General features: G+C 50.1%; 1 protein-coding gene across 4 annotated transcripts in view; it reads right to left on the bottom strand.

Moving 5' to 3' along the window:
- PAX7 (paired box 7) overlaps nt 1–21,011 on the bottom strand; it is a 113,210-nt gene that overhangs the window by 40,304 nt on the left and 51,895 nt on the right. For all 4 annotated transcript variants that reach the window (XM_056865053.1, XM_056865056.1, XM_056865054.1 and 1 more), the window contains exons 5-7: nt 8,338–8,537; nt 1,069–1,234; nt 223–413 (exon numbers count right to left, since the gene is read on the bottom strand). In XM_056865053.1, coding sequence (XP_056721031.1) covers nt 223–413; nt 1,069–1,234; nt 8,338–8,537 — 557 coding nt within the window. The remainder of the gene's footprint in view (nt 1–222; nt 414–1,068; nt 1,235–8,337; nt 8,538–21,011) is intronic.

Here is a 21,011-nt window from a genome sequence, read left to right as displayed (position 1 = left end):
AAGTGGGCTGTTCTTGGGAAAGGCAGCAGCTATACACATCTGGCAGGGTTTTGCACTTGAGCGGGTCCCTGCAAGCCCAACAGCTGTATGGGTCAGCCACTGGGTCAGAGGTCCTCCTCGGCCCTTGGGAACAACTACGAGGATCCTCGATCGGGCGCTGTCACTGTGAGAGTTCAAAACTGCTCAATGACACAGCATAAGGAGATGCCAGGAACGACTTACCTGAGGAGAGAGGCCATTGCTGACCGGGTTCATGTGGTTTGCAGGAGCCGCAGGGTTCATGAAGCTGTCCGAATAGCTGGAGAAACTGTGCCTGGCCCCATAAGCTGAGCTGGAGTCTGCGGCTGCCAGGCCTCCCTGGTGCATGGTGGACGGCGGGAGAGGCTGGGGTCTATGCACGGTGCTGCCCCCATCTGCAGGAAGACGGGGGAATTAAAAGAGGTGGCTGTATCCCCAGAGTTGCAGCAAACCAGAGTTGCTCTGCTGTGACAGAAGTGAGGGAAATCCTCACACAGAATCTTGGGAGATGCCACTATGTGTGTGTGAGGCTAATGGCACAATGACCCTTTAGCCTGCTGGGCTTCCCACACCCCTTACGGCAAAACTGTGCTGTCTTTGGCTCTGCTGTGGGAGACGTGGAAGATTCAGTCAGCCAAGGGACTGAAGAGGTGAGTCTGCAGGCAGGAAGAGCTGTGAATGAGGCGGGAAGGGGAGGGGAAAGTCCAACTAGCGGAAAGGGAATGCTTGTCTCTTAAGGCGTGGCGCATCATGAGTCTGTCTGTGGGAGGGGTAGGTATTCCTGATAGAAAGCCCTGTGGAGAGGTAGGTATGGCAGAGTTTTTCGCTCCCCCCAAATCTCGCTGCGAATTAATTTTGCATTCTTGGGATCAAGAGGCCTGCCCAGCATTGCACTGGGGGGGGGGGGGATGACACACAGTCACTTGTGAGGGAAATGGGAAAGGAAGGCTCAGCAGAGGGGCCTTAAGAAAATGGAGGAGGACAGACGAGAAAAAGGTGTGGGAGCAGGTGGACAACCCCCTCCCCCGTTCCCAAGCCCTCGGCAGTCACCTTGGGAAATCGCAGCCGTTGGATAGGTCGAATCTGGCAGCTGGTAGGGTGGCAAAGCTGGCATCCCGGTGGGTGGGAACCCCCCTGGCAAGAGGTGGTTGAAGGCAGCCAGCTGGTTGGCTCCTGCTTGCTTGCGCCACCGGGCTCTTCGGTTGCTGAACCAGACCTGGGGGAGAGAGAGACTGACACGGGTGACTCACGCGAAGGCACGCCCTTTGCTCTGCAAGTGGCCCAGCAGGGCAGAGAAGATTCTAGAATACAGGAGTGCAGAAGCTCGTGCAAAGGGAGACCTGAAGCACCGTCTGTCTCGCCCAGCACAGTCTCCACAGCCCGACCATTGCTCTTGAGGGACTCGCCAGGGGACTGTGCCCAGAGATTCCTGAAAGGGACCCGTTAGCCTCTCCAGACAGACAGCTGAGGTGGCATAGTGGTTGGATTATCACTAGGGTTGCCAACCTCCAGGTAGTGGCTGGAGATCTCCTGCTATTACAACTGATCTCCAGCCGATAGAGATCAGTTCCCCTGGAGAAAATGGCCGCTTTGGCAGTTGGACTCTATGGCATTGAAGTCCTTCCTCTCTCCAAACCCCGCCCTCCTCAGGCTCTGCCCCAAAAACCTCCCGCCAGTGGCGAAGAGAGGTCTGGCAGCCTTAGCCATTGCTGTGGCGTAGCCAACCAGGCTCGCTCCAGGTCCACTTTAATAGCCCTTTCTGCTCCTGGTTGAGAGGAGAAGCGAAGAGAAGGCCGTAGAGATGAACAAGCGGGAGGTAAAAAAGTCCACTCCAGCTCCCCCAAAGCCAGGCTGCTATCAGCCTTCCAATTGTCCATCTAAAAAACATCTTCTGTCAACATGCATTTCTTGAGGCCAGCTTCACGCCTCCCTCCCCAGACTCCCCGACCCACTCGCTTTTCAGGCTCGGGTTTTTGTTCAATTTTTCCCCTTGGTTGCTGTGAAATTTAATCATGTTTCTTAGCCCTTTAGGCCCAGGAGAGGCCCCCAGATGCATTTCTCAAAACGTCGCAAAAGCTTTAGCCTCGTCTTTCTCAGCAGCATACTTCCCCCTCCCCCCCCCCGATCAAGACCCCCCTCGCCTGCCCTGCCTTCTGCAACGGAGATCAGCCCTGAGGCCTTCCAGATTAAATAAAACAATTCCTACAGTTCCTGTAGATCTCTGCTGGCATTATTATTATTTTTTTAAAAAAAGATGTACGGGTAAGTGTATGATCTACTCAAAGGATCAGTCCCTGGCACCTCCATTTAGAAGAGTCTCAGGCAGTGGGGCTGTAGACAGACCTAAGGGCCTAAGGTCGTGGTGAGATTCCAGCTGGAGCAGAAAGGATTCGGCCAGCAGGCCCGCCAGCAGGGGTTGGTATGCCTGGGCACCCACCCACACCCAGCGCCCTGCTAAGGGGCCCAGCCCCAGGGGCAGCTGCTTGGGTTGGCCCTCATTTCTCAACAAATAATGTGCCTGGAGGCATCACTCCCTTGGAGAATCACATTCTGGTGAAAGTGATTTTTTGCACAATGCAGCACCGATGTCTTCAGGGTTACCATTTAGACCGACTCCTGGAGGAGAGGGCTGAGCACAGCTCATAGCCATCACATCAAAACAGAGTCTCTGTGTTCAAGTGAAGTATATCTTTGAACATCAGATGCTTGGGGGGAACAGCCAGGCAGAGAGCTTTGGGTTTCCTGGAAGCATCTGGGGGACCACAGCTGGAAAAGGATGCTAGACTAGGTCCTGCTCCATGGGTCTACCCACTCCAAAGGGAGGGGGAAGCAGTTGGGGGTTTTCAAGTCCCAGACAAGTCAGTTCCTCCCTTGCGCCTCTTATTTGCAGCCTTCATAGTGGTGGTGGGGAAGAGGGAGGGGGCAGAGAAGCCTAAAAGATGATGCAAAATCCATCCCCGCCATTCTCCCTCTCACCCATCTTTTGAAAGGTAGCTGAAGACTTTTTTTCTTTTATGCTTATAAATCATTTTATTGGTGTTAAAATATACAGGATTGAGCGTGGAGAGGGTAGCGGGAGCCCCACTTCAAAGCGAACCTGTTTTCACTCCACCACAGTTAAGGTTTTATCAGCCACTAAAAGATTCTCCTGCCAGGGGGATCCTGTTACCGAAAAAGCTAATCCTGGAGTGGCAGCCTGTTGCTTCCAAGACCGAATCTGCAGGGTCAAGATGGGGAGGGGGCCGTCGGGAGGCTGCTGACTTCCCCATGTGACTCCCCCCACCCCACTCTAGGGGCAGAGTTTGTACCACCACCGTTCAGGGGCCAAGATGCCGAATCCAGACATTCCTGCCACTGGAGTTTTATCCAGTAAATTTGCTTTTGACCCCTGGCAATGGGATGGATATATTTCCAACAGAGGTGTGGCTTTATGTACAACAAGAAAGGTAATCAGGGTAATCCGCCTTGAGTCTCAGTGAGAAAGGAAGACTATAAATAAAGTAAGTAAATCAATAAAGAGACTGTTTTAATCAGACACTTTCCCTAGCTATGTAGGAGAAACCCCTAGGTTTTTTTGGGGGGGAGGGGGGGTTCTTTTCCCTCCTTCCATTTTGCCCTCACTTCTGTTTCTGCCATCTGCCAGGGAAGAACAGATGGGAAAGTCCTTGGTTGAGAGGGCATAAATCACGAGAGAAGAAGAAACTCTCTTACAAAAACACCCACCAGTCCTTGGACCAAAAACTCGTCAACAAAGTGTAAATTTCCAAAGATGCCCCAAACAATCAAGAGAAGGTCAATTAATTTTTAAAATGTCCAGAATTTAAAAAAAGAAAAGAAAAGATCTTGCTGGATCAGATTGGCTAGGTTGAGCTGATATCCTTTGCAAATTGTTCTTATGCATGCCAAAGCTATCTGATGCAGTGGACATCTCCAGATATGTCCAGGTTGCCTGGAAGGAAGCATTACGGGATGGAGAAAGATGGAAGCAAGTTGGGCTTTATTAACAGCTCAGCCCCTCCCACTCCACCCCTGCCAATCAGAGAAGATCCTGCCTGGGAGGGGTGGAGCTCAACCTGCTTAATCAATAGAAAATCTGACAGATGCAAGCCCCTCCCATTGGATCCCCACAGGTCAGACTCTCAGCCGAAGCAAAGCTGAGATAAGTGCCAGATTGCACATTAATGGTACAGCGAAGTAGGAAATCGCAATATCTAAGGAGGTATAAGCCTTTCAATATCAATCAATGGTTTGAGAGGGAAATTCAGAAACCCCTCCTCAAATCCCGCCCTCCTCCGGCTCCGCCCCAAAAACCTCCCGCCAGTTGCAAAAAGGGACCTGGCAACCCTGCCATGTGTGCATCAAAAACTGTGCTGAATAGTCTGCATTTTTTATTTTCAGGATGAAAATGTAAGTTTGGTAGAGGTAGAAATATTTTCCAAAAAAACCCATATCGATAGTGTAAATATTTTGAGGTCAGAGTTTTCCTCTAATTGTTGCCTCTCATCCGCCCCCCCTTCCCTTCCCGCCCTCACAGCTGCTGCTTGTTTCTCCTTCCTGAATTTGTTATGTGGGAAGATCCCAGCCCAGCAAGGATCACACCACCCGTCTGATTTGACTATGTGCATGCAGAAGGTCCCAGGTTCAATCCCTGGCCTCTCCAGTTAAAAGGGGCTAGGCAGGTAGGTGATCAGAAAGACCCCTGCACCAAGACCCCCTGGAGAGCCGTGGTCTGAGTAGACAATACTGACTTTGATGGACCCTCAAGGGTCTGATTCAGTATAAGGCAGCTTCACATGTACATCACTGAGGGCCAATGAGGAAGCCAGAGGCAAGACTTCCTGGGTGAGTCAGATGGGACCTCTTAGCCTATCAGGGATGAAGAAGGCACCAACATTATTCCAAGGAGCGCCAAAAGATAATTAAAAGCTCTGGTGGGGGGGCAATACCAAAACTGGCTTGGGGGGAGGTGGCGGCATCATTTAGGGTCCACTCTCATGTACTATTTTTGCACCATGACTTGGGAATTACTGTCCAATGGCTGGCTGGCTCTTTCTTTCTTTCTTTCTTTCTTTCTTTCTTTCTTTCTTTCTTTCTTTCTTTCTTTCTTTCTTTCTTTCTTTCTTTCTTTCTTTCTTTCTTTCTTTCTTTCTTTCTTTCTTTCCCTTGAGTGTCCGGGCTGCTCTTCCCCTCCCCCGCCCCCATGCAGAAAAAAGACCTGCTCCACAAAACAGTCCAGAGCAGCAGGGCCTTGGGATGGTAGCTGCGCTGCTCCCCTCCCAGCACAACAGCTGCACAGACACTTCCCTGCCGGGGGAGAAGCTGGAGTGAATTAGGGCGGCTCTGGGTCAGCTCCCACAATTTGTCAGTTAGAAGGGAGGTCAGGTGGGCGCCCTGTTTGTGGGGAAAGCAGGTCCCCCAGGAGCCTCTTGGCTTAATAAGGACTCGATGCTGGAGGAAGATGGATGGGCGGGTGAGTGAGCCGGGGCTAAGTGGAAACAGGGATGGGAGACCGTCTTCCAGAGAGGACGAGTCCCAGCGGCAGCAACGCCTGGGAGCTGAAGGGTTTTGCTCGCCAGGCTGCCCTCTTCGCCTACATCCCATGACCTCCCAAGTGGACTGCCACTGACCTCAGTGCCATCTCCGGGCAGCTGCCCATCCCAACTGCAAGCCAACTGCCCCCACCCCCCCCATGAAAGATGAAACCTCTGGAAGCAACTGGCACATCTTCTATAAAGAGAGAGATGGGGAGTGCATAAAAAAACACTTTGGGATGAACCCAAACAATGCAGAACAGCAGGAAGGTCAAAACAGTGTGTCAGTTAGATCCACAGGGAAGCCACTGCTGGTGACCCCTTCCACCAGGTTCACGCTCCTCATGCCCTACTGGAAGAAGCTTCCCTTCCTCCAAGGTGGACACCAGGATGGCCCTTCAAATATCTCAACACCTTCCACAGTCACATCTGACCTCCAGGGTAGCCTCAGATTGTTCACCCCACACTATGACATGGCCAGAAGGGGGAAGAGTCCAGCCTCTTCTTCACTCTCAAGGTTGGTGCCCGGTCCATCAACTCCAGCTGAGAGCCCCTCCCTCCCATGAACACATAAAGCTACCTCAATCAGGCCCGTGGTCAGTAGTGTGTACTCTGACTGGCAGCAGCTCTCCAGGGTCTCAGGCAGAAAAAGGCTCTTTCACATCATCTACTGCCTGATCTTTTCAACTGGAGATGCCGGGGATTGAACCTGGGACCTTTTGCACCCCAAGCAGATGCTCTATGACTGAGCCACAGACAGGCACCCTTCTATTAAGCCTGGACGCAGCTCCAGTGGAGCACCCCCTCTTCCCACTGACAAGCTGCCACCGACAAGGCCAGAGAGAGAAGAGGAGCCCCCAGGCATGCCTCCTTCTATCATGCCTGGACCCAGGCCATACCAAGGTCAGAAACCCATAACACCTCTGTATTTTAAATTGCTGCAAGATACTGGAGAGGGGGGCAATTCTGGGCTGAAAAGCAGCATTACACAGACAAGTCCCTTTTCAAAACTTTAAACAAGAGAGGGAGGAAAGACAGTAAGTGGGAAAGGAGAGGCTACCTGCCTGGTGGTTGGATTTTGACCCCTGGTGCAAAGTGTGAATGTTCGGGTAACATGAACACATGAACACATACATGAACACATGAAGCTGCCTTATACTGAATCAGACCCTTGGTCCATCAAAGTCAGTATTGTCTACTCAGACCGGCAGCAGCTCTCCAGGGTCTCAGGCGGAGGTCTTTCTCATCACCTACCTGCCTAGTCCCTTTAACTGGAGATGCCATTGGGGATTGAACCTGGGCCCTTCTGCATGCCAAGTAGAGGCTCTACCACTGAACCACAACCCCTTCCTAGCTGCCTTGTACTGAATGCCGGGGATTGAACCAGGGACCTTCTGCATGCCAAGCAGAGGCTCTACCACTGAGCCACATCCCCTCCCAATGTGTTATCAGTGAGTCAGGGCTTTCTTTCCCCCCTAAGCAAGAACGTCCCTTTGCAGGTCTCAAGGGCCGGTAAACAGATCTGCTCTGATACCCAGAAAATTTTACAAGGGGCGGCCAGCTTAGAAGCGGTGGGAAGAAACCGACCGTGCCAGCGCACAGGAATGAGAAAGCCACCAGGAATGCGGCGAGGGAAACAGCTGCTGTGGGGACTCTGGCAAGGGCAGGGCGGGCGAAGGGCCTGGGAGGATGGGCTGGATGGTGGGGGGTGCGCACACTTGTGGGGGGTGAGGAGGACTTCACAAACCACAGCTTCCAAGAAAAGGTCTGTGCGTCTTTTTGTCCGCCTCTCACCGACTGCCAAAACCCTTTGGACAGCACTGTGGGCACCTCAAGTGTCCACCAGCTGGCAGGAGTGGGTACTGGAGCCCCGGGGCATGTTAGCGAGGACGAGAGTGAACTTTTCAGAGAGCTGGCCTGGTTGGTTTTTAAGGCCGCCATTTCAGTTTCACGGCAAGAGCTTTGACTGTCGAAAGATCACACCCAGAAATTCTTGTTTGGCTCTAAGGCGCTACGGGATGCGAATCCAGCTCTTTTACTGCAGACCAAGGCAGCTACCCTCTGAAACTGTATAGCCTCTGCGCATGGGCAGCTTGCCACACGACCTGCAATGTACCCGGACATTTCCCCTTCTGCCACATCTCTAATGCACAGCTTTACATTAGGGAAGCAATCTGGATGTGCTTGTAGTTACAGCTGCCTCTAGATTCTTTTGATGTGACGTTTTTCTGGTGTACAGGAATGAGCAAAAGACTGGGGGGGGGGACTTTTGTAATGTAATCGTGCACCTGATCAGAACAAAACTGCCGCTTCTGCAGTGTTTGGTTTGCAAAAGATGCAAGTGTGGGGGTGGGGGGTAGGGAGAAGATGCAAACAAAATGTGGGAACCACGAAAAGCTGATCTGTTCACTTCAGAAATTTTCCTGGTTACACTGGAATGAAGGGCAAATGGAGTGCAGCTATCAGATAACCTACAGAAATTCTCAACAAGATGCCAATACCTCCATAGCCAAGTTAAACAGCAATGGAGAGAGGGGACCTGGAGGTTGGCAACCCTATACAGGGGCCTAGCTTGAGGACTAGCAACTGATCTCTTGAAGCAAAAGATTCCAGCACATGGGCAAGGCTTGGGTGCCACTACAGCACCATTTCCCTAAGTTATTATTTATTGGAGGGGGTTTGAAGCTGTCCCTCAGCCATCCAGCTCTGAGGACAGCAAACCATAAAACAACAAACCCCCCATCTGTGGATTCGATATGGAGCTCCCTGCCCGGCCCGCCCCTCTCACCTGGACTCGGGCCTCGGTGAGTTTGGTCCTCTGGGCTAGCTCCTCCCGGGTGTAGATGTCCGGGTAATGAGTCCTCTCGAAGGCCTTCTCCAGCTCCTCCAGCTGCTCCGCGGTGAAGGTGGTCCGGCTGCGACGCTGCTTGCGCTTCAGGGGAAGGTCCGGTTCGGATTCTACGTCAGAGCCTTCGTCCAGCCGGTTACCTGTTGAGGACAAAGAGAGGCAAGTGTGGAAGCCTGGCCAGGTGGAGCGGAGAGCTCAGAGGGAAAAGAGGACTGGCTGCAGCCGAAGCAGGGCTGGGCCCAGAGACACTCTTGACTGGCAGCAGCTCTCCAAGGCCTCTCTCAGTAACTGCTACCTTTAACTGAAGATGCGAAGGATTGAACCTGGAACCACTGAGCCCCACAACCCTTCCCCTATGCAATGGCCCCTGGGCATAAAGAGGGGTGCTGCTCTGTTCCTGTATCTCTATGGTAGAAGCGCCAACCCCTAAAGCACAACAACCTGTTCACTTTAATTCCAGAAACAGCAACAAGAACTGGACCGGGACTCCTTCATGATGGCTGGAAGGGGCTCACCTGCCCTTGTGGCAGGGAAGCGGTATGCTTTGATGTGACCCCAGAGGTATGCAAAGAGCACAGACACCCCCAGGGGTGGGGAGGGGAAGCAGTGTACAAAGGGATGGAAGGCGGAGCCAATTTTTAGGGTGCAACCTAGCGTGTGGAAATGCATTAGTTGTGGAACGTGAGGCCCGTTGGCTGCATTCTTGTGCGGCGATGGCGAATGTTGCCAGCCAAAGTGGGACAGGATGAGGGAGGGTGGAGAAGAATTTGGGGTAGAGAGAAGAGGCAGAGAAAGTTCGCAGCAACCAGAGAACCTGAGGGGGTGGGTGAATGGTGTCATGCTTTCCTTCACCCAGAGCCAGAGAATTGCCTCCTTGGCTACTGCAAGGGCCCAATACATACACATCAGGGCAACGAAGCCTTGTGCAAATGGTTACAGGAGTCAGAAGGGTATTTTCGGTATTGCAAAAATTGCACAGTGTTTTATTCCGTTGTTTCTCCAATGCTACGGCTCCAGTTCCCGCCCATTAGTTTTATATTTACACAGCAAGGGTGTGGACTCTGGATCACCTGAAGGGATAACTAATCCTGAGTCTGCGCCCTGGCTTCAGAACATCAGAGGACTCGAGAAGACCAAGGTCCACCTCTGCAAGAAGACTCACAACCAATAGGTGTGTCAGATCACAGTAGAAACGGGCCAGTAGTCCCCGCTCTCCGTGGGTACACCTTCAGCCCAGCCCACAAATGAGTGGCATAATAACTTCTTGGCATCCATAGGCCCCCAGATTCAGTCCGACCACCTGCAGTGGTAGCTGGTCCTGGGAAAGACCTTCCTGCACCCAACAGCCTAGCAAGCTGCTGCCAGTCAGAGTTGGCAATACTAGCCAGATTGACCAATGGTTGGATCCAGTATAAAGCAATCAAGTTCATACTTGATGGAAGGCTCACTGGTGGGGCATGGCAAGATCCCAGGTTTGCTCCTTGGCATCTCCTGCCAAAAGGATCTGCCTGAAATTGTGGAGGTGGTTGCCAGTCAGAGCAGATGGCGCTGGAGTAGTGGGGCCCAAGGGTCCGACTCAGTAGAAGGGAGCTTTGTGTGTGCAGGCATTTTTCTGATTGGAACAGGATGAGGGACCTGGTCAAATCCAGCATCCCAAAGCTTAGGGTGGCCAATTCTGAGTTGGGAAATTCTAGAGATTTGAAGGGCGGAGCGTGGAGGGCTGGGCTGGGCTTGGGGCGGGAAAGGAGCTCAGCAGGGTATAATGCCATAGACTTCACCCTCCAAAGCAGACATTTTCTCCAGGGGAACCAATTATGGGAGATCTCCACCTGGAGACGGGCAACCCTAGCCATCAGCCAGATATAAAACGAAGAGGTCCTTCCTTCCGTCCGTCCTTCCTTCCCTCCCTAGACTATGCTTCTGTCCCTCCCTCTGATCACTTCAGGGAGCCTCTTCGGCCTTAAACTTAAATTAATCAACAGGATTAGGCAGAAATTGGCCACAGCAAGGCCCTCCAGGCTCAGCTGGAACCCTTGAGGCGCACTGAGGGCCCCTTGTCTTTTCTTCAAGCACCTCAGTGGCGTCTGGAAGGATTCACCATCCAGCACAGACATGGAGACGCATTCATTAAATGGGAGATTGGCTGGCCTGTGTATATTTGAAAGGGGGCAGGGGGGTTAGGCATGTCTTCCAAGATGGTTCTTTCCTCCTTCTATCTTCCACGATTCTCCCCTCCCCAATCTCTGGGTCTCATCTGGACCATCATAAAAAAGAATTCAAGGGTCTGGTCAGAATCCCAGCGAAGCCTTTTTACAAAGCTCTTTGATGGAAGGCAGACAGAATCCGGTGGACTCGTTCGCCAACTCGGAAAACGCAGCCCTTGATTTCTTCTCCATTTTCCTCAAGCCTTCAAGATTCAGGACGGAGACAAAAAAGATGTGCGACGTATAATCTAATTGCGGAAATCATGGTTTTTGCTTGCGGCAATAGCTGTTAGTTGAGGTGGCTCTCAGAACAGGGCTTGACGAACACACAGAGGATCGGCTAATCGGTTTCGACAGCTGTTAGCCGCGATAGCCAAAACAGGTCTGCCATGTTCAGAGGCAGCGTACCTCAGAGGAAACTGGGGGAGCTTTGCTACTCTCATTCCCTGTTTGTGAAAGGAAAGAGGCTCCCCTTATTAGCTACTAGGGTTGCCAACATCCAGGTGGGGTCCTGGAGATCTCTTGGAATTACAACTCATCTCCAGGTGACAGAGATAATTTCCCCTGGAGAAAATTCCTGCTTTAGAGGGAGGAGTCTATGGCATTATACCCTGCTGAGCTCCTTCCCTTCCCCAAAACCCGCTCTCCCCAGGCTCCACCCCCAAACACTCCAGGAATTTCCCAGCCTCAAGTTGGCAAACCTACTGGCTACTGATGGAACACCTGTCCAGATGGACCTTTGACAGGGCTCTTCTTACAGTCTTAAGGCCGAGGTTTTGGGTTGAAGTCTACCAGCTGTAACCATTAGGCCCTAATAGTGCTAGGCCCTGATGTGGCAGATGATTCCTGTCTTGAAGAAGAGGAAGGGTTGATTTTTATACGCCAATTTTCTCTACCTTTTTTTAAAGAAGAATCAAACCGGCTTATAATCTCCTTCTTTTCCTCTCCCCACAACAGACACCTTGTGAGATAGGTGAGGCTGAGTGAGCTCGAAGAGAACTGTGACTAGCCCAAGGTCACCCAGCTGGCTTCATGAACACGTATGCATGGGTTGCAATGCTTGAAAGCAGTGTCAAGACACACTAGCCATGTGCAGTGTGCTGTATTAGCCACTATGCTTCACACAAGGTGGGAAAATCTCACTGGTCAAATATGCTAGACTCACTCATTGGACCCTCCAGATCACAGCAGCCCACAGACAGCCCAATTCCATGTGCATTAAAGAGAGGGGGGGGGGAGAAAGAGACCATTTCTCCCCGTGCTTTCCTTTCCAATATCAGATGTAGCTTTTGGTGGTTTGAAATTCCGTGTTTCTCCCTCCTTGCCAGATCAGAAAATTTCCCAGAGAGTCAATAAAACATTTGATATATTAAAAAAAAAAAATTTAAGGACCCCCCTCCCTCCAGCCTTCTAGAGATGTTGTGCTACTGACAGACGCCCCCCCTTCTGACATTCTGTTTGGTGGAAAGGATAGGATGGAGAGACTGTGAAATCCATCAAAATGCAAAGAAGCCTTCTTAAATCAGACGAAGAAGAAGAAGGTGGCAGCAGCTACAGGAGCCAAAAGAATTACTGAAAAAAACCTCTGTTACCCCCCCCCCCCATCTCTCTCTCTCACTCACTCACACACCCACATGCTGACATGTACACACCATTTTCCTTCGAGACTGTCTGAGGGAGTGCTGGACCCTAAATGAGAAAGACGCCAGGGACAAGGATGAAATAAGATTTCTACAGAATAATGTGTCTCCGCAAACCCCCCCCCCCCCGAAAGCTTGTTTAACTGTCAAGAGGGGGACTGAGAAATATCCCAAAGCAAGGGACAAGATTGGGTCTCCCCCTACCCATGAAAATCCAGCCACAGAGAACCAATCACCTCCATCTGCTATTCATTTCGGTAGCTCTTCTCTCAACCTGTCCATTCACTCCCCACCCCCGCAAAAAAACCCTCATCCAGTTTTGATTACAGTTTAACATAGTTTAAGGTTCGGCGGCGTGAAGGCCGGAGCAGAAAACACGATCGCATAATCGCGGCTCTGCGTTTTAATCTAGTAATTCGGCCCGAGCTGAATGAAAGGCGCGTTGGCGGGGGAGGCCGAGAATACCAAGCAGACGAGCCGGCCGCCCTCGGAAAATGAAAAAGTCATTTAAAGCTCAGCTGGGGACCGGCATGTTCAGCGGCGCACTGGGGGGGTGGCTGGCTGGAGAGGCGGCTTTTCTCTCTTTCTGTCTCTGCTCAGCCGCCGAACTGGTCAACTGTAACCGAGCCCATCATTTCAAAGGGACTGCCCAGGGTGGACACTGCAACGTGGAAATCTGGCTAAAAACAGGGGCCACAATCCAAACAAAGAGCTTGTTGGGGGGGCTGGGTGTGGAGGACCCCAGCAGCAGTAGGCGGCTCATTCCTCAAGATGAAGGGAGGCCCTGCCTACGTGTACAGTGCCTTCAAGTCGCAGCTGACTTATGGCAGCCCCAGCAAGGGGCTTTCAAGGCAAATGACTGAGCAGAGGTGGTTTGCTATTGCAAGGAATGCCATAGATTACAGAAAATCATTTTTTCAGAAGAAGAAGAGTTTGTTTTTATATGCCAACTTTCCCTACCACTTAAGGGAGACTCAAACAGGCTTACAATCACCTTCCCTTCCCCTCCCCACAACAGACACCCTGTGAGGTAGGTGGGGCTGAGCTCTTAATGGAACTGTGACTAGCCCAAGGTCACCCAGCTGGCTTTGTGTGTAGGGGTGGGGAAACAAATCCAGTTCACCAGATTAGCCTCCGCCGCTCATGTGGAGGAGTGGGGAATCAAACCCGGTCTTCCAGATCAGAGTCCACCGCTCCAAACCACCGCTCTTAACCACTACTACACCATGCTGGCTCTTTACTACATTTATATACAATTTATTCGTATCAGAGGGTAGCTGTGTTGGTCTGGTGTAAAAAAAGCTAAATTCGAGTCCAGAGGCACCGTAGACACCAACAAAGTTTTCAGGGTACACCTGAAAAAAGGAGCTTCGACTCTCAAAATCTTATACCCCCCAAAATCTTGTTGGTCTCCAAGGAGCTACTGGAGTCAAATCTAGCTCAACATAGTTTATTGTGTGTGCGTCATGTCTTAGCAATCCCCGTAGGGGTTTCAAGGCAAGAGACATTCAGAGGGGGTTTGCCATTGCCTGCCTCCGTGTGGGCTGAGAGAGTCCGGAGAGAACCGTGACTGGCCCAAGGTCACCCCGGCAGGCTCCATATGGAAGAGCGGGGAATCAAAACCAGTTCTCCAGATCACAGCCTGCCACTCTTAACCGCTACACCACATTAGCTCTCCTGTATAATTTATTAGTAGTACATTTTATCATTGTAACATCCTCTGCAGGGAGATTCCTGGCCAAATGGGGGTATGGAGCCTAGGGTTGCCAGCTCTGGATTGTGAAATACCTGGAGATTGTTGGGGCGGAGTCTGAGGAGGGCATGGTTTGGGCTAGGGGAGGGACTTCAAAGCCATAGAGTCCAATTGCCAAAGTGGCCATTTTCTCCAGCTGAACTGATCTCTATTAGCTGGAGATCAGTTGTAATAGTGGAAGTTCTCCAGCTACTACCTGGAGGTTGGCAACCCTAATGGGGCTGCCAGGCCCCAGTCCAGTGCTGTAGCCACTGCACCACACTGACAGGCCCACATTGGAATACCAAAGGCAGAAATAATTCCAGCAAACAAATGGGGCTAATAGTGAATAGACCATGATCCTGAGATCTAGGATCAAGAAGAGTGTGGGGGGAGGGAAGTCGACTCCCCCTACCCTGAAGCTGCAGACACCGAGTGAAGCTGACCAACCAAGCTCAGGTCCAACCAAGAAGAAGCGGATCTTTGCATGCCATAAAATTCACATAGAATCAGAGTTGGAAGGGACCACCAGGGTCATCTAGTCCAACCCCCTGCACAATGCAGGAATGTCACAACTATCTCCCCCACACACCCCCAGTGACCCCTACTCCATGCTCAGAAGATGGCCAAAATCCCCTCCCTCTCATGAACTGCCTAAGGTCATAGAATCAGCATTGCTGACAGATGACCATCTAGCCTCTGCTTAAAAACCTCCAGAAGAAGCCTGTTCCACTGAGGAACCGCTCTGTTAGAAAGTTCCTCCTAATGTCTAGATGGAAACTCTTTTGATTTAATTTCAACCCGTTGGTTCTGGTCCGACCTTCTGGGGCAACAGAAAACAACTCGGCACCATCCTCCATATGACAGCCCTTCAAGTACTTGAAGATGGTTCTCATATCATATCAAAGTCATTTTGAAAGTGAAGGAACTGGAGGCCAGCCTGGGACGGAGCAAGGCCCAGAGGGAACGGAGGAGTTAACTGAAGCAGACGTCATATGTGGCTGCAAAAACTAATTTTTCTGAAGATCTTTCTTACCACCACTACCCTGGTTTCCTCTCCCCAACCCATCTGTTCTGCTGACCATCCATTGCCTAGCTGAGCACGGGGTGAAAAATGTTGGAGGTGTCGGGGCAGAGCTGTTGTGGAATTTCTGTGGCCACTCTGGCCAGTGAGCAATGAGAGGCAACTGCAGGGTGCAAAAATCGACCACATTTTTCTCTGGCCCTTCCTTCAAAGAAACCGGGGCAGCAGCAGGCCCTTCTCCCTCTCCCATTTCATCCTCACCAGAACTGCATAAGACCCTTTAAACTGAGGCTGTGTGACTGGCCCAAAGGCATTCAGCGAACTTCATGGCCACTTGGGGATTTGAACCCCGACAGGCTCTGTCCTAGTACAACACTCTAACCACCATTACAACTACTAGGATTGCCAGCCTCCGGGTGGGACCTGGAGATCTCCCAGAATTACAGCTGATTTCCAGGTGACAGGGATCAGTTTCCTGGAGGAAATGGCTGCTTTGGAGGTTGGACTCTATAGCACTGTACCCTAGGGAGGTCCGCCCTCTCCGCAAATCCAGCCCTCCCCCATGCTTTACCCACAAATCTCCAGGGATTTCCCAACATAGAGTTGGCAACCCTAACGACTACCCAGCGGGGTCCTCCTTTCTTCTCTTCTCTTTCTCTTGGGAGTGTTGACCCCCCCCCCCAACCTTCGTGGTGGCTTGGCTCCATCCTTCCACCCCTCTGCACCTCGCCTCCTCTCCCCCTCCCATCTTTAACATTCATGAGCCGCCACTGAAGAAGCACATGACCAAGAGGAACGAATGAGAATGAAAGTAAGCCACTAGCAAAAGGGCGCCCTCCAATCACCCTCAACATTGGCCAACAGCAAGCATGAGATGCCCTTGAAAAGGTCTTCAGAAACCAGCCTGGAGTTCCCTCCCCACCCCCCAGTGGTGTGACAGTTGCCTGCAATTGAACCCCCTGGCCCGTCTTGGCCACCCTCTCCTCATCTCTGAAAAGAAAGCAAAGGAGAGGGAGAAGAGAATGGAAGTGACAGAAAGAAGAATTGGAGCAAGGAATGAAAAGAAAGATATTCCTGTGTCGTCGGGCCCTTTATCAATTCTGTCATCGGTTGCACCAGAAATGCCTCGTCCGCATTGTCTCACCTTGGACAAAACGGGGAAAAAGGCATTTTTTTTGGTGCCGCTCTCTTTAGAATGGCCCGGACAGGCACCTTAGGGGGCCATTAAATAGCTGAATGTGCAGCTGACAGGCCAAAGTGATATCAATAAACTCCGGCACGTCAGCTCCTCGGCACAGCTCATGGGGAAGGGGCGGCCTGAATATTAAAACCTCCTTCAACGGCCCAGAAAAGACACTCCAAGTGGAAGTGGTGGTGTTTTTGTGGGCCGGGGGGGTGGGGGAGAAGAAAAGGAAGAAGGAAGAAGGAGTAAAAGGAGGAGGAGGAGGCCTGAGCAGAAATGTCAAGGAATGGGGGAAAGAAGGTAGCCAACTTCTAGCAAGGGGCCAGCTGAGAAGGCAGAAGGGAGACGTAGCAGAAGTTCAGCACTGGAAGCAGCGACTGCCTTCACAAGGCCCTGCCTAGCTGGTCTTCTACTCCGGGAGGGTTTGCAAGGCAGGACTGAGCGGTAGTCTGCCGTGGAGAGCTCTGGAGCTAGCGATGAGATAGAATTGTGAAAACTGTGTCCAAAATCCCAGCTTCAATTCTGTCTCTTGCTCATGAGAAACAAACCCGCCAGCTGATGGGCTCTTTCACATATGCTGAATAATGCACTATCAACCCACTTTCAATGCACTTTGCGGCTGGATTTTACTGTATGAAATAGTAAAATCCACTTTAAAACTATGACGCAATGGTATAAAAGCAGCACGAAACAAACAAACAAAAAATTGGGAAATTTGCCAAAGAAAAGAGTCAAGATGAAAATGGTCTTTGCCAAACAAATGTGAAAAATTAGAGAATGGAGAATATTTACTTGTACATTTTAATTTAAGGATACGGATAAAGTGACCAGAGAGATGAGCTCGGCAGAGACTCTTTGAACCAGTGGAAGGAGGGAGTGGAGGGTCTTTCCCTGGTCTTACAAACTTAATGCTCCCACTCAGCCCATATTGACCCGATACATGGCTGCCTTTGGCTGGTTTCAACTATGTGTGCGTGTTAAGTGCCGCCCAGTCGCCATGAATCAATGTCCTCCAAAATGTCCTATCTTTGACAACCTTGCTCAGGTCTTGCAAATTGAGGGCTGTGGCTTCCTTTATAGAGGCTTGTTGGGTCTTCCTTTTTTCCTGCTGCCCTCAACTTTTCCTAGCATTGTTGCCTTTTCCAGTGACTCTTGTGTTCTCCTTATGTGACCAAAGTACAACAACCTCAGTTTAGTCATTTTAGTTTCTAGGGCCAGTTCAGACTTCATTTGATCTATAACCCACTGATTTGTTGTTTTGGCAGTCCACAGTATCCATAACCCTCTCCCCAACACCACATTTCAAAGGAATCTACTTTCTTCCTATCAGTTTTCTTCATTGTCCAGCTTTCACACCCATACATAGTAATAGGGAATACGATGTCATGAATTAACTTGATCTTGGTGACCAGTGACATATCCTTACACTTAAGAATATTTTCCAGTTCCTTCATGGCTGCCCTTCCCAGACTCAGTCTCCTTCTGATTTCTTGACTGCAGTTTCCCTTTTGGTTGATGATGGAGCCAAGGAATAGAAGGTTTTGAACAATTTTAATTTCCTCATTGTCATTCTTAAAGTTGAGTAATTCATCTAAAGATCCCTGATTGCCACGTAAGACATACCAAGCTTTGGGAGAGCCTCCCTATTCTAACCAAAAACCATCCAAATTCTAGTCCTTGAAAAACGGATTTAATGTTGCAATACCAATGACGGACACCATTTATCTGTGTGTGCCTTCCTACTTCCCTTCCATTGAAGCATATCTATCAAAATTTAGATGGGATGCATCTTGGAGGCAAAGATATGTTACGGTTAAGGCACTGTATGAATAACAATTGCTCATGTTTATCAGTTATATCCTATATTACAAAAAAAATGTTAAGCCAAAGTGATGTAAAAACGAAACATAAAAGCAACCGTCAAACATTGCTGCTCATACCAAAACCATTGAGCACAGCCCAAGGTGAGAAGCTCTACAACTTCCACAGATTCACAGACTAGGAAATCCCTTTGCCAACAGAGAGCCCTTTTCTGGCCAGTGGCCAGAATATGACAAAGGACAGATGAACTTATTTGGGGTTCTTAAGTTCCCGGTAAGCCCCAAGATGGATTTTTTGGTTTCTCAACAAGTAAAAGGGGCAGGGAGAAAGTACAGTTCCAGGTTCCAATGAGATGTCTGATGGGCCCATGAAGCTAGACAGGGTGAGGTCTGGCCAGGGCCTGCGTGGGAGGAAGGATGGGCATCAGCCCCATGGATCAATCAAGAGCAAGATGGTGGACCCTGCAGAAAAAGAGGAGGTGCCACAGGTGGGCTCACAGTACCAGCAGAAGGCGGGACTCTGCAGGCTGCGTCCACAGAGGGTTGGTTTTCAGAAGAACCAGAAGAGCAGCCATGTTAGGGTTGCCAGCTCCAGGTTGGGAAATACCTGGAGATTTGAGGGGGGGGAAGCATGAGGAGGGCAGAGTTTGGGGAGGGGAAGGACATCAGTGGGATATAATGCCATAGTCCACCTTTCTCCAGGGGAACTGATCTCTGTTGCCTGGGGATCAGCTGAAATTCCAGGACATGATTTACGACTAGCCACGCGTTCTCCTCTCCTTTTATGTTGGTTCCTTGGCTGCACTTCTTGGATTTTCTTATCTCATACTTATCTCATACTTCTGGACTATTGATGTTTGACCTTATGTTTTGGACTGGATATTCCTGTACCCGTTGTGGATTGTATTTAGTCTAGAGCACTAATTTGTGCCATAGATTTGCTTGCTCCACTGCATGATGTAATGCTTTTCATTTCATTTCATTTATCATTATGCTTGTTGACTTTATGCCTATAAATATTGTCTACACATTCAGAAGTGCTTATATGATTTTTTGCACAGTTTGCATGTTCATTGATTGTATCATTATTTTGCATTTTTTACCCAGTGTGGTGTTATACTTTTGAGCCCTCGTGCTACCATTTTCACCACCTGGAAGTTGGCAACCCTAACCCACATCCTGGCAGCCTGCTGCAGCCAGAACTGTTGTGATGCCTGAAGATGAATTTCTCGCAGGGTAAGCTTTCCTAGGCAAAAGCCAACTTCATCTGGTACGTGAAGCAGATGGTGATTGTGGTGTACTTGGAAGGAGATATACGTCCGGGCGGTGAGAGCAGAGGAACGGCTTTGCAAGGTGAGATTTAGAAAAAAAAACAGTTAACACCTCTTAAACGAGAGAGAATATTTATCTGTGCTGAGTCAAAATGAGGATAAAATAGTTTTTTGCCTCCTACAAAATGAGCACTTTGTTGGAGCACTTATATTCACACCCCTTGATGAGAGGGTACAAAGGGTGGGGTTGGCAAACTGTTTCCTGCCTGCCCAAATGGCAACTTTTAATGAAAAATAGAACCCTCCTAAACTCCGAAGCAGCACTACGCAGCGGGAGTCCATCAGTCCATGAGCATCAGATCCTCAAGCCCAGAGATGGGTCCAGGCCCAGCTGGGCATTGTTGACTCAGGCTGTATGACATCCCCACCCTTCCAAAGGACACCCCGTGGAAAACAACACATGGGCAGGGTTGGGGCTTCCTTAGATGGAGTCAGTCCAAGGAAGGACTCAAAGGTAAGCCTGGGCTCTCTGACCAAGGGCCACATCAATTAGGCCTACCTGTGCAAAGCGGCCTTATGCCCAATAGGTCTAACGACCCACCTGCTGTCTGCTGCAACAGATAATGGCTCTCTGGGCAGAGAAAGGTCATGTCCATCGGGTTGCCATCCTCAGGAATTACAACTGCTCTCCAGACTAGATCAGTTCCACTGGAGGAAATGGCTCCTTTGGTGGTTGGACTCAATGGAATCATGTACCCGCTGAGCTCCTTCCTCCAACTCTGCCCTTCCCAGGCTCCAACTCCAAATCTCCAGGAATTTCCCAAGGCGGGGTTGGCAACCTTACATGCCCAGCACCTGATAACTGGGCTCCTTTAATTGGAAAGGCCAAGGACTGGACCTGCAGTCTGGCCCTCCCAGGCATGGTGGTCAGGTGCAAAGGAAACTAAAGCAGATGCCCAGTCGCACCTTGAAAACGAACTACATCTATTCCAGCATGAGCTGTCGTGAGTCACAGCTTACTTCCTCAGACTATGAAGGTTTTAAACAGCTGTAAGTAACTAGAATGGGCCCCCACCCTTCTGGGAAGCACCTCCAAGGTGAGAGGCCAGAAGTTACCTGGAAACTTATTTTAAGAGCTGAACATTATCTAATGATGTAAATTACAACCCTTTTCGTTTTTTTTTTGGCTTCCAAATATGAGCCTTTTTGTTTTGGACATTTTCATTGCAGGTACCGGTATTCCTGACTGGTTATTAATTTTACAGCATATATGTATGATTTTGACATAATGTACATGTCAGATTCCAATTTCAGGCAGCTGATTCAAAAGGAAATAAAGCTGCGTTTGTTTATGTAAAGGGGATAAGTTTGGCACGTGGAACCAAAAAAATGGGGCAAAAATAAAGATTTGCAGCTTCAATTTGCACACAGGAAGGACGGAGATCTCCAGAATAGCAGTGCAGATAGGAGCATTCACAGAACACTTGGAAAAATGCTTCCCCTATATCCACAGAAGGCAAAATGGGGACTTTAGAAGAAGACGACGACTTTAATTTACTAGGAATGGGTACCAGAAAGCAGGAATGGCCCTGGATAAATTAAGGATGGTTGGAGCATTTGTGTGTGAACAGTCCAGTTTTAAAACATTGAACTAATTCAAATAAACACAAAAACAAAACTGGAAATAACCTTCCCTCGAACGGCTCCACGTGTGCTCTTGTGCCTGTGGTTGCCGAAAAT

Source organism: Euleptes europaea, chromosome 19 (assembly GCF_029931775.1).
Source record: "Euleptes europaea isolate rEulEur1 chromosome 19, rEulEur1.hap1, whole genome shotgun sequence".
Lineage (NCBI taxonomy): Eukaryota > Metazoa > Chordata > Lepidosauria > Squamata > Sphaerodactylidae > Euleptes > Euleptes europaea.
Note: the sequence above shows the minus strand (reverse complement) of the source record. Positions and strands in the feature narration are given on the sequence as shown.